At 44.3% G+C, this 12,208-nt stretch overlaps 1 protein-coding gene across 1 annotated transcript in view; it reads right to left on the reverse strand.

Annotated features, from left to right (window-relative positions):
- Positions 1–5,500, reverse strand: part of EFCAB2 (EF-hand calcium binding domain 2) — a 43,757-nt gene extending 38,257 nt beyond the window's left edge. The window contains exons 1-2 of the mRNA XM_026649514.1: positions 5,095–5,500; positions 140–244 (exon numbers count right to left, since the gene is read on the reverse strand). Coding sequence (XP_026505299.1) covers positions 140–244; positions 5,095–5,500 — 511 coding nt within the window. The remainder of the gene's footprint in view (positions 1–139; positions 245–5,094) is intronic.
- Between the last annotated feature and the right edge of the window lie 6,708 nt (positions 5,501–12,208).

Genomic DNA, 12,208 nt, shown 5'->3' on the forward strand with positions numbered 1-12,208 from the left:
TCGTCCGCCCCCAGCCAGACCCCGGCCCGGTGCCCGGCAGCGCCTCCTCAGCCTGAGAGGCGGACGCGGAGGCACCGTCGGGGCCCGCTGCTGACAAGACCTGGCCCCCGGGCGGCCGGAGGCGCCACTCGCCCCTCACCCGGCTCCCCCGTCCTGGGGAGGCGCCCACACCTTGCAGCCCCCCCAGAACCGTGTGTGTCGGGGGTGGGGGGAGGGAAGCCAGACGCGCTTGCGGGCTTGTGTGCTGTCAGGCCGCATCGAGCAGAGCTCAGCTAGGGCCCTGCCCCGCGCTAACCCCCCATCTCCTGGTCATCCTCCGAGCGCAGCCTCACGGCTGTGGCCGTAACCCTCTGGGGACTTTGCAGAGCAAGGTAGAGGTCAGCCCACTTTACAGCTGGGGGAACAGGCCAAGGGAGAGGCAGTGACTTGTTCAAGGTCACAGAGCTGCAGGGACCCCAGGGCACCCGACTGTCCACCTTGTGCCTTACCCAGTGGTTCTCAATCAGGGGTATCCAGAGGTCTTCCAGGGGGGTACATCAATTCATCTAGATAGTTGCCTAGTTTTACAACAGGCTACAGCAGTGATTCTCAAACTTTTGTACTGGTGACCCCTTTCACAGAGCAAGCCTCTGAGTGCGACCCCCCCTTATGAATTAAAAACACTTTTTAAAATATATTTAACACTATTATAAATGCTGGAGGCAAAGCGGGGCTTGGGGTGGAAGCTGACAGCTCGTGACCCCCCACATAATAACCTCACGACCCCCTGAGGGGTCCCGACCCCCAGTTTGAGAACCCCTGGGCTACAGAAAAAGCCCTAGGGAAGTCAGTGCACACTAAATTTTCACCCAGACAATGATTTGTTTATACTGCTCTATATACTATACCCTGAAATGTAAGTGCAAAATTTATATTCCAATTGATTTATTTTACAATTATATGGTAAAAATGAGAAAGTAAGCAAGTTTTCAATAATAATGTGCTGTGACACTTCTGAATTTTTATGGCTGATTTTATAAGCAAGTAGTTATTGAGTGAGGTGAAACTTGGGGGTATGCAAGACAAATCAGACTCCTGAAAGGTGTACAGTTGTCTGGAAAGATTGAGAGCCATTGCCTTAACCCAGAATACAAACTTTCAAAGTTTTGGGGTGCAGTTAAAGGTCCACATACACTGCAAAGCAAAAATAGGTCACTGTTGTTTACATTGCAGTGCCTACGGTTCCATGTCCGTGCAGCAACCGCGGCGGAATCTCCTTTTGGGTCTAATTTAGTAACCACTGAAAACCAGAGCTCCCATTAATTTCAACAACAATAAATAAATGAACTCCCTTCCCTGTGTTTCTCCCTAGCCCCAATGCTTATGACTCTTCACAAACACTGCAACTACAACCAAACAATATAAAAATGAATAAAATATTTTAAATGGGAGTTCCTTGGAATCTGACCACTATGTTTTATCTTCTTTGGGAGATTACAGGCCAATAGACAATGGGCAGAGAAGGCAGCACACTATCTTCTGTGTAAAAGTTTCAAATGGTTGGCTACACCCAGATACTGGATTTTAATTGTAGAATTTTGGTTTTTTATGTTTAGCGTTATGTTATTGTTGCCATCAGTATACTGGTAAATTTATGTTAACCTTCATACACTCTTTACAAATTATGCTGATTTAAAAGCAGAATCAGCACCAGCGATGATCAGAAGAAAAGTCCCTGGGCCTGGTCTTGCAAACACTATGAAGTATAGTTCTTATTGCCACATAGTCCCATTGATTTCAGTAGTAAGCAATCCCCCTTCATTCTGTCTGCATCATAAATCCCTAATATATGAGTTTTCTATCAAGAACCCCTTCTCCCCTTAAAATGTTTGCTTTTGGGGTAGCCTCCTCAAATGAATAATGTTGTGCTGTGAATTATACAATCTTGCCCTTTCGCGGTATCAGTTTTTTAAAAAATAGCATTTAGTAGCTGTCAAGGCTGTATCCCCACTTTGAACTTTAGGGTACAAGAGTGGGGGCCTGCATGAGGACTCCTAAGCTTATCTACCAGCTTAGCTTTGGTCCGCTGCCACCATCACAAGAATCCCCTCCCTGGGAAGCCTTGAGAAACCTTTCACCAATTCCCTGGTGAACACAGATCCAAACCCCCTTGGATCTTAAAACAAGGAGAAATTAACCATCCCCCCTCCTTCCTCCCACCAACTCCTGGTGAATACAGATCCAAACCCCCTTGGATCTTAAAACAAGGAGAAATCAATCTGGTTCTTAAAAAAGAAGGCTTTTAATTAAAGAAAAAGGTAAAAATCATCTCTGTAAAATCAGTATGGAAAATAACTTTACAGGGTAATCAAACTTAAAGAGCTCAGAGGACCCCCCTCTGTCTTAGGTTCAAAGTACAGCAAAACAAAGATAAACACTCTGGTAAAAGGTACATTTACAAGTTGAGAAAACAAAGTAAATCTAAGACGCCTTGCCTGTCTTTTTACTTACAAGTTTGAAATAGGAGAGACTTGTTTAGAAAGATGGGGAGAACCTGGATTGATGTCTGGTCCCTCTCAGTCCCAAGAGCGAACCACCCCTTAAAACAAAGAGCACACACAAAAGCCTTTCCCCCCCCAAGATTTGAAAGTATCTTGTCCCCTTATTGGTCCTTCGGGTCAGGTGTTAGCCAGGTTACCCGAGCTTCTTAACCCTTTACAGGTAAAAGGATTTGGAGTCTCTGTACACAGAGAGCTGTTACCCTTCCCTTTATAGTTATGACAGTAGCAATGAAAGAAATCTCCATCTATGCATCAAACAATTAAAAGATATTTTATTCTTAAAAAAAGAAAAACGGAGATAGCTAAAATATTCTATATATCCACTGACATTGAGGGGAAATCCAGGTTGGAATTTTGACTGAGAACTTAGACATGTATGCAATTCATGTTTTTTCAAACTCAAAATCAACTGTGAAAGTTGAAAAATATAAAATATAGATAAAAGAATAAAATTAAGCTGCACTGAAAGTGGTGTGTCATTTGTTATTTTGGAGTATTATTTTTTTTAAATGAGAAAACAAGATTATTTAGGAATATTAATGTTTAAGTCAAGGATTCACTGAGATGCATCCATAGTATTCATGTAGGATTTCGCATCAAGCACATTCATTATGAAAGTCACAGAACTAGACCCTTGTCTTTGCCCTAAGTAACTGCTTTTTTTAATGCTGAAGTGCAGCAAAGCAGAAGTGGGTGATTATTTTTTCCTAAACAAACATACAGCTATGGTGCGTTCAGAGTTCATGCAAAATAGTAAAAATTTAGAACAGCCAGTTCAGCTATAAAATTGAACAGAAGCCAGACCTCATTGCTTGATAAAACAAATTATGTTTTTTTAATACTATAACATGTTATTTGCTGAAATGACCACACCATGTACCCCTTGCACCAGTTATTTTTGTCTTTTTCTTTTACTCAAACATAATGTAGAATAAAAAAAATGGGCCTGATAAGAGTCCTAAGACAACATATAATTAGCCTACTGGGACAACATCTTATACTCTCTGAGTAAAGTAGATGCTTTTGAATGCTTATGAATGGATTGGAAACATTTGGGCAAATTACTCTAAATATTACATACATACATACAGTCTCTCTTAGTGCAAAGCACCACAGAGTCACATCACAATTAAAAGTGAACACAACAGATGGGAGTCTTTGGCCAGCAATCTTCCTCCATATTTCCTGGTCTTCACACAGCTTTGAGAAAAACACCATAACGCATCCTGCCCAGTTAGCCACATCATCGAACCATGTTTGCCATGAGCACCCTCCTGCCCCTGGCACCTGGCACCAGTCCTTGCAAACTTGCTTCAGCAATCTTCCTCAGCTCATTCCACCCACATGTCCTGCAAACTCAAATTTTCTTTGATCATCTTGATGATATCAGGTATCACTCCAGTTATGCTGTACATTTGGGGTACAAGGTATAGCTAATGTACAGCAATTGCCTGTAGAATTTCAATTTAAGAGACTTTCTGCCTTCAATGTCCTGTTTCCTAAGGCCATGTCTACACCAGAGCTTACAGCGGCACAGGTGTACCGATACAGCTGCACCGCTATAAGATCTCTCATGTAGTCGCTCTATTCCAACAGGAGAGAGCTCTTCCAACGACATAATTAAACCACCCCCAATGAGCGGCAGTAGCTAGGTCAGTGGGAGACGGAGACGCTCTCCCGGCGTCATAGCACTGTCTACACTGGTGCTTCTGTTGGTGTAACTTATGTCGCTCCTGTGTGTGTTTTCTTCACAACCCTGAGCAACAAAAGTTATACCGACAAAAGTGGTAGTGTAGACACAGCCTAAGCATCCATATCTCACAAACGTGTAGCAAGATGCTGAAGACAAGAGATGGCAGCGATTTCATTTTACACTTCATGGTAATTCCTTTGCTTCTCCAAATGTGTCTGAGTGTCACTAGAGCAACAGTTGTGATTCCAGTTCTATGTCAGATCTCTAAGTGATGTTTACCACACTACCTACGTGTTTGAAGTGCTCAATGCACTTCAGGGCCTCCTCAGATTTGGGTAGGAATATCTTTGCCTTTTCAGCAGACTTAGCTGCCACCATTGTCTTTGTCTTTTTGTGTGATATCTTAAGACCTAATTTCTCCCCTTCCACCACTACTCTTTGTAGCAGTTTTTGCACCTCTTCTTGCAATGATCCCATCTGGTGAATGTCATCAGTGAAGCACAGATGACTATTTTTTCATCCACCAACAGGTACACCCTCCTGTAGGTTTCCATCCCTAAAATTTCTTCAAGATAACAGTTGAAGAGGGTCAGTGATAGCATGCAACCCTGTCTGACACCTATCCTCAAGTCAAACCAACTACTTTGCTCACACCCTGAAGCCATTGCATTTCCATAGAGAGATTGTATCAGACTTATGACATTTTCACCAATTCCACTCAGCTGCAGGATTGCCTGAAGAGATTTGTGCCATGTGCTGTCAAATGCCTTAGCAAAATCCACAGAGGGATGGGCCAAATTCCCATCATTTCCATCACTTTCTCACACAGCACATACAGATTGAATATTTGCTCCACTGTACCTCTTTTGGGCCCAAACCCAGCTTGTTCTTTAGCCAGAAAGTTCTTTATCTTGGGCGCAATTCTCTTCAGGATGATGTGCAATAATATTTTGCTCTGATGTGTCAATAATGAGATAGCTTGGTCTCCCTTTTTAGGAATAGGAACCATCAGGGATTGTGTCCAAGTCTTGGACCATTTACCAGACTCCCAAATCACATTGACAAGCGTATGGTATACCCAGATGAGTGCCTTTCCACCACTTTGAATTAGTTCTGCTTGTATGTTATCCATTCCAGGGACCTTATTGCTTTTCAGTGTCCACATCACATCTTCAACTTTGTAGATTGGAGGAGGAGGTTCATCAGGATAAGTCAAGCTTCTCAAGTAGATCCCCTCTGCCTCTTTCACTTCCAACTTAGAGTTCATTTTGATCATATTATACAGTTATCAGCAATACTTACCCCAAATGTCGGGTGAAATGGTATTTTTTCCTGCCAAGGAAATCTTTCAAAAGAGTTTTGATGGTTTGGTAGGCTTTCCTAATGGCATTTGCTACAAAGGATTCTGTATATCAATCCACTGTTGTTCAAGCCAATCTTCTTTTGCCACTTTAATCAGTGCATCTATTTATCATGTCATATGGGAATATTGCTCTCTTGCAAACTGCAAGAGAGCAATATTCCCATCTGACATGAGAGAACCATCTTCTTTTGTTCTCTCTTAGCGTCCTTCATTGATCACACAATTTGATAATATTCTCCATGTGTGTCTTTGTCTGGAGTGGCTCACAAGCAAGAATACCAACAACAGGGCAGACTGTTAAGAAGAAGGGCACAAACCCCCAGACTTATTGTGAGTTCTGTATGTAGATTTCACCAACCAAGTAACAAGTGTAAACTCCTCAGGCACAATACAATTGTCAAGCTGCCTTTGTTAGAAATCACAGGCCAGAGATGAGAGGCAGGAATGAGGCAAAGAGATGATGTCACAGTCTCCAATTTATACCTCCATATACCTGGAAAAATACTGTCTCAAACATGGAGTCGTGAATCACATGTTCTAGTGCCTTGCTGAGTCATGAGGCATACATTGTCTCTGTGCTCATTGAGGCATCTTCAGGAGGGGCCCACTGGAAGAGTTGATTCTCCTTAATGGCCCATCAGCACATGGCTGGCTAGTCTCAATGTAAATCTGTTTTGTAGGTGTTACCCAGGAACACAACATATTTGAGACACAAACACATAGCAAAGTTTCATGACTTCATACCAGTGATAATACATGCATTTCAACAAGACAGCATTGTTCAACAGATCACAGCTCTTCCAATGATACCTTACAAGGCACACTTTGTACAAGATTTATTGCAATTTTATAACAGTGGTGACTATATTAGTGCAAACAGTCATCTCCCTTTTTATATGGCATCACAAAAGCCTTAACATGGAGTCACAGACAGTACCCTTGGGCATTCTGAAACACTCTGAAAAACAACACTTGTAGTCAATCCTATAGTAAACTACGGATTTATTAACTAAGAAAAAGAAATGAGCGTTATTTACAAGGTTAAAACAGGTAAACACACACACAAATGAGCTGCAGTCTTAGGTTTCAGATGGCAATAGAGCTGCTGAAATAAGTCAACTCTATAAATCCTTTCAGGCTAACCCAGGTTAATCCTGGGGATCTCTTGCTAATGTTTAGGAATCTTTACCCTTAGAGTCCAAACAGCATAAAAATACTTTAATTCCTTCTGGTCAGAGATTTTTATCCCCATCTCCATAGAGTCCAAGCTGATGTGATGAGTCCTTCTGGACATCCCCCTTCACGTGCTGGGAGTAATCAACAAAGTCCTTGTTCTCTGATAGCTTACAATGGCCCATTTGGATTCAATAGGCCTTCCTGATGGGCTAGAGATAACCCATCCTCATGGGTGCAAACCAGTATTTCACACTTGGTGATGTTTCTTTCCTGACTGGATTTACAGTTTCAGAGCAAACATTTTTATAGTTACAAAATAGACACTTAAGTATTACCTTATAATATGGGTTACAGATACCATAAGTGAGATTAATGCTTGCAGCAATTTACAAGCATTTCATAAAGTCTAAACACATTGTTACAAGTATAATACCTATGTTAGCTATACAAAACACACAGGTAAGCCAGAGTGGTTTCCAGCTATGTATTTGTCACTGTTCAGTGAGGCCTGGGGTCTTGGCATGAGCTGGCACTTGGTCTGTCTTTAGGTTTTGTCTTTAGGATCTGTTTCCCTAGGAGTTCATCCACAGCCTCTGTAATGCAGCAGGAAATGTTGTGGTCTATCTGATCTATGCTACCAGTGCACAGAAATATTAAGTATTACTAAAAAAGAAATTATTGACCTCATTAGGCATGTGAACCCATTCCAGCTGAAGTTGATGAAAGTTTTGGGGAAGTGGTTTGGAGAGGGTGGCAGGACAGAGACAAAAAGGGACTCTTGGGACAGGAGAAGAAGGAAGAATCCCAAACAAACATTGCACTCTGACATCAGTCAAAGCTTGCCTCCACCTTAACTATTAGTGGTTCCACCTCCCCACCAAAATAGAACTCTCAGTTCACACTGGGGAAATGACTAAGAGGGTTTCTGCAGTGGAGCTGCAATATGGAATAGACTAGGTTCGGAGGCCCCCTGCTGGAGGCCTCATGGCCCTGCCACACCCCACCCCAGAAAAGGGCAGAAGAGAAGTCCTCCAAACTGCCTAGAGCGGCTATGTGGGACACAGTCAATCAGAGAGGCGTAAGGGAGCAGCCAATCAGGGCCCAGCAGGCTAGTATAAGACAAGCTGCAGGACCAGTAGGAGATCAGTTCCTTGCTGGAGGAGCATGGATGGTGTGTATGGCTGGCTGAGGAAATTGCAGGACCTTGGACAGGGCAGTGCTGCCAGAAGCCAGGGAGAGTCAGAAGGAATTCTGTGCTGGTTCCTCAGACTTCATCAGGGCAATGCCCTGAGGTAAGGGTGAAGATGGTGTGGGTCCATGGGGAAGTGGTCCAGGAAATTAGGGTGGTGGTGTAGCTTAGATGAAGGGACATGGTGGATGGCTGCTATCTACAGGGTCCCTGGCCTGGGACCTGGAGTAGAGGGTGAGCCTGGGTCCCCCTCACCCTATTATTCACTAGGGGAAGTGGCCTGGACTTTGAGGCAGCCCAGAAGGGGAACTGAACCTTTTCTCCTCTCAGCAGGAGAGCTGGGGCCTGAAACACCCAGAGAGGGCCAGGAAGTATGGTGCTGAGACCAGTGATAGACTATGGGACTAATTAAGGACCTAAGCCCAAGGAGGGCTATGGGGAGAGAAAGTGCGGGCCTGAACACACTTGACCAGGTGGAGCTTGTGAGAGGAGTGCACCCCATTGCAAGCAGTTATGCTTGAAACTAAGGAATGGTGAGACATCATCATTTCAAAACTAACACAGGGACTTTCCCATTGCCTCCTTTCCCCATTCCCAGCTCTGCAGTTTCATTTTTTTTTCTATTACTCCTCTTTCCCTGGCATTGGCATTTTTTCCCTCTGGTTGCCTAATTTAATACGACTCATTGGAGCCTCTGAATTCAGCACAGTATCTGTCAGAGTGCTTATCACATTCGCCTAGCACAGGGGTGGGGAAATTTTTCTATTGGGGTCATTGACCCATATAGAAAATTAGTTGGGGGGGGGGGGTCACATACAGTCCTGGAAGGGGGGCATGGAGGCTCTGGGCTTCCCCTGCAGCGGAGCAAGCAGCTGCTTGCAGCTCCAGCACTGTGGGGGAGAGGGTGTGGTGGCTCAGAGCTTTCCCAGGCTCTGGGGTGGGGCCAGAAATGGGGGTGGGGTGGGGAGTGGGCTCTGGGTTGGGGTTCAGGAGGGGGTGAGGGCTCTGGCTGGGGGTGCAGGCTCTGGGGTGGGGCTGGTGATTAGGGGTTTGGGGTACAGGAGGGGGCTCTGGGCTGGGGCCAAGGGGTTGGAAGTGTGGGAGCAGGCTTAGGGCTGTGGCAGGGGGTTGGGGTGTGGGCTCCAGAAAGGAGTTGGGGTGTGGGAGGGTGTTTGGGGTGCAGGCTCTGGGCGGCACTTACCTCAGGCAGCTCCTGGTCAGTGGCACAGCGGGGCTAAGGCAGGCTCCCTGGCTTTGTGCTGCTCCTGGAAGTGGCTGGCATGTCTGGCCCATAGGTGGAGGGGCCAGGTGGTTCTGTGTGGTGTGGGCTACTGCCACCCCCGCAGCTCCCATTGGCCATGGTTCCTGGCCAATGGGAGCTGCGGAGCTGGTGCTGTGGGTGGGGCAAGCTTGCGGAGCTTCCCTGATCGCTCCTCTGTCTAGGGGCCACAGGGACATGCTGGTGCTTGCAGCTCCAGCCTGGTGTGGGGGGCACTGAGGCTCGGGGCTTTAGGCCCACGGCACAGAGACTTGCTGCAGGCCAGATGAAATGAAGCAGCAGGCCAGATCTGGGCTGGAGGTTCCTCACCCATCACTTAACACATGCCTTTTAAAAATCCTATTCTACTCTTTTATTTATTTGTTTATTTATTTTAATCCAACCCACTCCCATAGACTGTGAAATCCCTGGTTTGAAACTGGGCAGAAACATTATGCTCCTCAAGGATCTTTTATTTCTCAGAGTAGCCTATAACCTCGAATAAGTCCTTGCAAGAATAAGGAGGTGAGACAAAGACTTCACTCAGACCTGTGCCTTGATATCATCCCAGCAAGTCAATGATTCCCCAGAGGTTTGTGCTTTGGCCTCCTCAGCAGACTAGGCCTTTGAGGTTAGCTCTTCCTTGCAGGCCTGTTTTCATTTCTCACAAACATAAGGGCTGCAAGAATATGTAAAAGCAAATTAAGCAAGCAAGGGAAAAACCTGGCTCCCCTTCATGTACCAAATATATCAACATTCCAATGTGCAATGCCCAAGAGAAGACTTCACTAATGGCCAGAATAGCTCATTCAGGAGAGCTTTATACTGAAGATTTAAAAGATCCTTTGTTTCCACAAGCATTAGCTCTGCTTCCTTTAATGTAGCTGCAGAGTCTTTTGTCACTTACAGCTCTATTTAGCTCAGCAACAGCATTTAGTCCCATCCTGTGAATGGACTCTCAACCGCTTGGGTGAAAGGTATGGTAAAACTGAGATTTCTTTCATGTTTCCTGTTCCAGTCTAGAGTTTCCTTCTGCTTACAAGTAACTTGTGGCCTAATGTCAGCACCTGTTTTTCTCCTGAATGTTCAAGGCTTCAAGCTCTCAGCTAACTACAAGAGCAGAACACAGTGCTGGATGTCTCTTAAAATAGTGATTTTTTTTTTTTAGCTTCCTGGCAATATGCCTTGAAAAATGACATGTAGAAAAATTGAAACGATTATAGTGATGATCAAGTGTTGGGACCTAAACTATGTGACTATGTCCCTTTTAACTTAATGCACAAACATCTCACTCAAGAGTATGAGTGGGTTGAAATTACTAATCGTGTTTTGGCACAGACAAATGCTAAAGGAAACCCGGAGCAACTAATTGAACAGCTTGGAATGTCAGCTGCTATACACAAGATTTTTAAGAGTTCTGAAAAGAATGTACCCTTTAAAGCTTTTTTTAAGGAAAAAATAGTTTCAAATTCTTAAGGAAATAATGGCAGGGAAAGCAATGGAAGAAGCTTGCATTGTTAATATAAGAACTGAATCCACTAAAGTTTATTGACGTTATACTCTTAACTCTATCCATTTGTGCCCAAGAGATTGCATCACAAACAGCCCTCTGTGAGTGGTTCCCACATTCCAGGGCCCTATTACACTTACCCTGGGAGGTACTTTCCATACAGACTCTAGTACTGTATTTTGAATGCTGAACAAAATGTTAAGTAGATATGTTCCCAATGGTATGTAGTAGTCTGTAGTACAGATGTGCTGCCATATAAGACTAAGACTGGCTGGCTCAGGTCAGCTGACTTGAGCTCATGGGGCTCCAGCTGTGGGGCTATAAAACTGCAGTGGAGAGGTTTGTGCTAGGTCAGGAGCTGAGTTCTGAGACCCTGCAAGGGGGGAGGGTCCCAGAGGCTGGGCTCCTGCCCAAGTCTGTACATCTACAGTGCAATTTTATAGCCCTGCAGCTACAGCTGCCCCAGGCCAGCCACAGCTGTGCTGCAGGTCTTTTATTGCAGTGTAGACATACCTTCTGTGGCCTTGTGGATTCCTCACTGATGCTAAGCTCCCACATGACAGCCCCCAGAAGTAGCTTTTTCTGTAACTTTTGGCTAAGTCTGTCTCATCCCAGTGGATGATGATATGCCTTTGTCACCTTTCAACTGGACTAAAACAATTTAATATATCTGGGCATGAAGCCCTCAGCACTTAGGATATTCCAAGTAGTACAGAATGCTGCAGAGATTCTTCTGAGCAATACAGGCTACTGTAAGCACATCAAACCTGTCTCCTGGTCTCTACACTGGCTTCCTGTAGACTATCAAGTTCAAGGTCTCAGCCCTTTTCAAAGTGCTCTATGGCCTGGGTCCAGGGTTTCTAAAATACTGTCTAAAAGGTCCAAGATGAAGATCATGTCCTCTGGTACAATGGACTGCTCCATAACAAGGCTAAAACTCATCTATGTGGGAGACAGAACTTTTGTGGGGGCTAGTCCAAGAATATGGTGGCATGATCTCCCTGAGGAACTAAGGACCATCACAAAATGCCTCCTACTCCAAGTGCAAAGTACATTTCTTTGACCTTGCCTTCTATAACATAAATACTTAGCAACATGTATATTAAAAACACACAGAAAAGCCACCTTACTAAAATAAAACACTCCACTGCTCATTCTCCTTCCCCCAGGAAGAGAATGAGAGAACAAACATGTGACAGATGTTATTCACACTGCTTAATATCCTACTGGAAGGCACTCAGATGCAATGGTGACAAGCATAGTATAAAAACCTCTATAAAACAGAATACAATGGCTGCTAGATTTAAGCACAAAATCTTCATTCTGAATAATTGTCATATAAGACATTGACTTTGGAACCTCCCTCTGTTGGACCAATTACAATTAAAAAAAAAAATCTATGCATTGTCCCTCATCGGGAAAATGAATTAGTAACCACTACAAGAGGCAATAATAAAATTAAATACCTATATTCTGTGC

Source organism: Terrapene carolina, unplaced genomic scaffold, assembly GCF_002925995.2.
Source record: "Terrapene carolina triunguis isolate 2854851 unplaced genomic scaffold, T_m_triunguis-2.0 Scaffold85, whole genome shotgun sequence".
NCBI lineage: Eukaryota > Metazoa > Chordata > Testudines > Emydidae > Terrapene > Terrapene triunguis.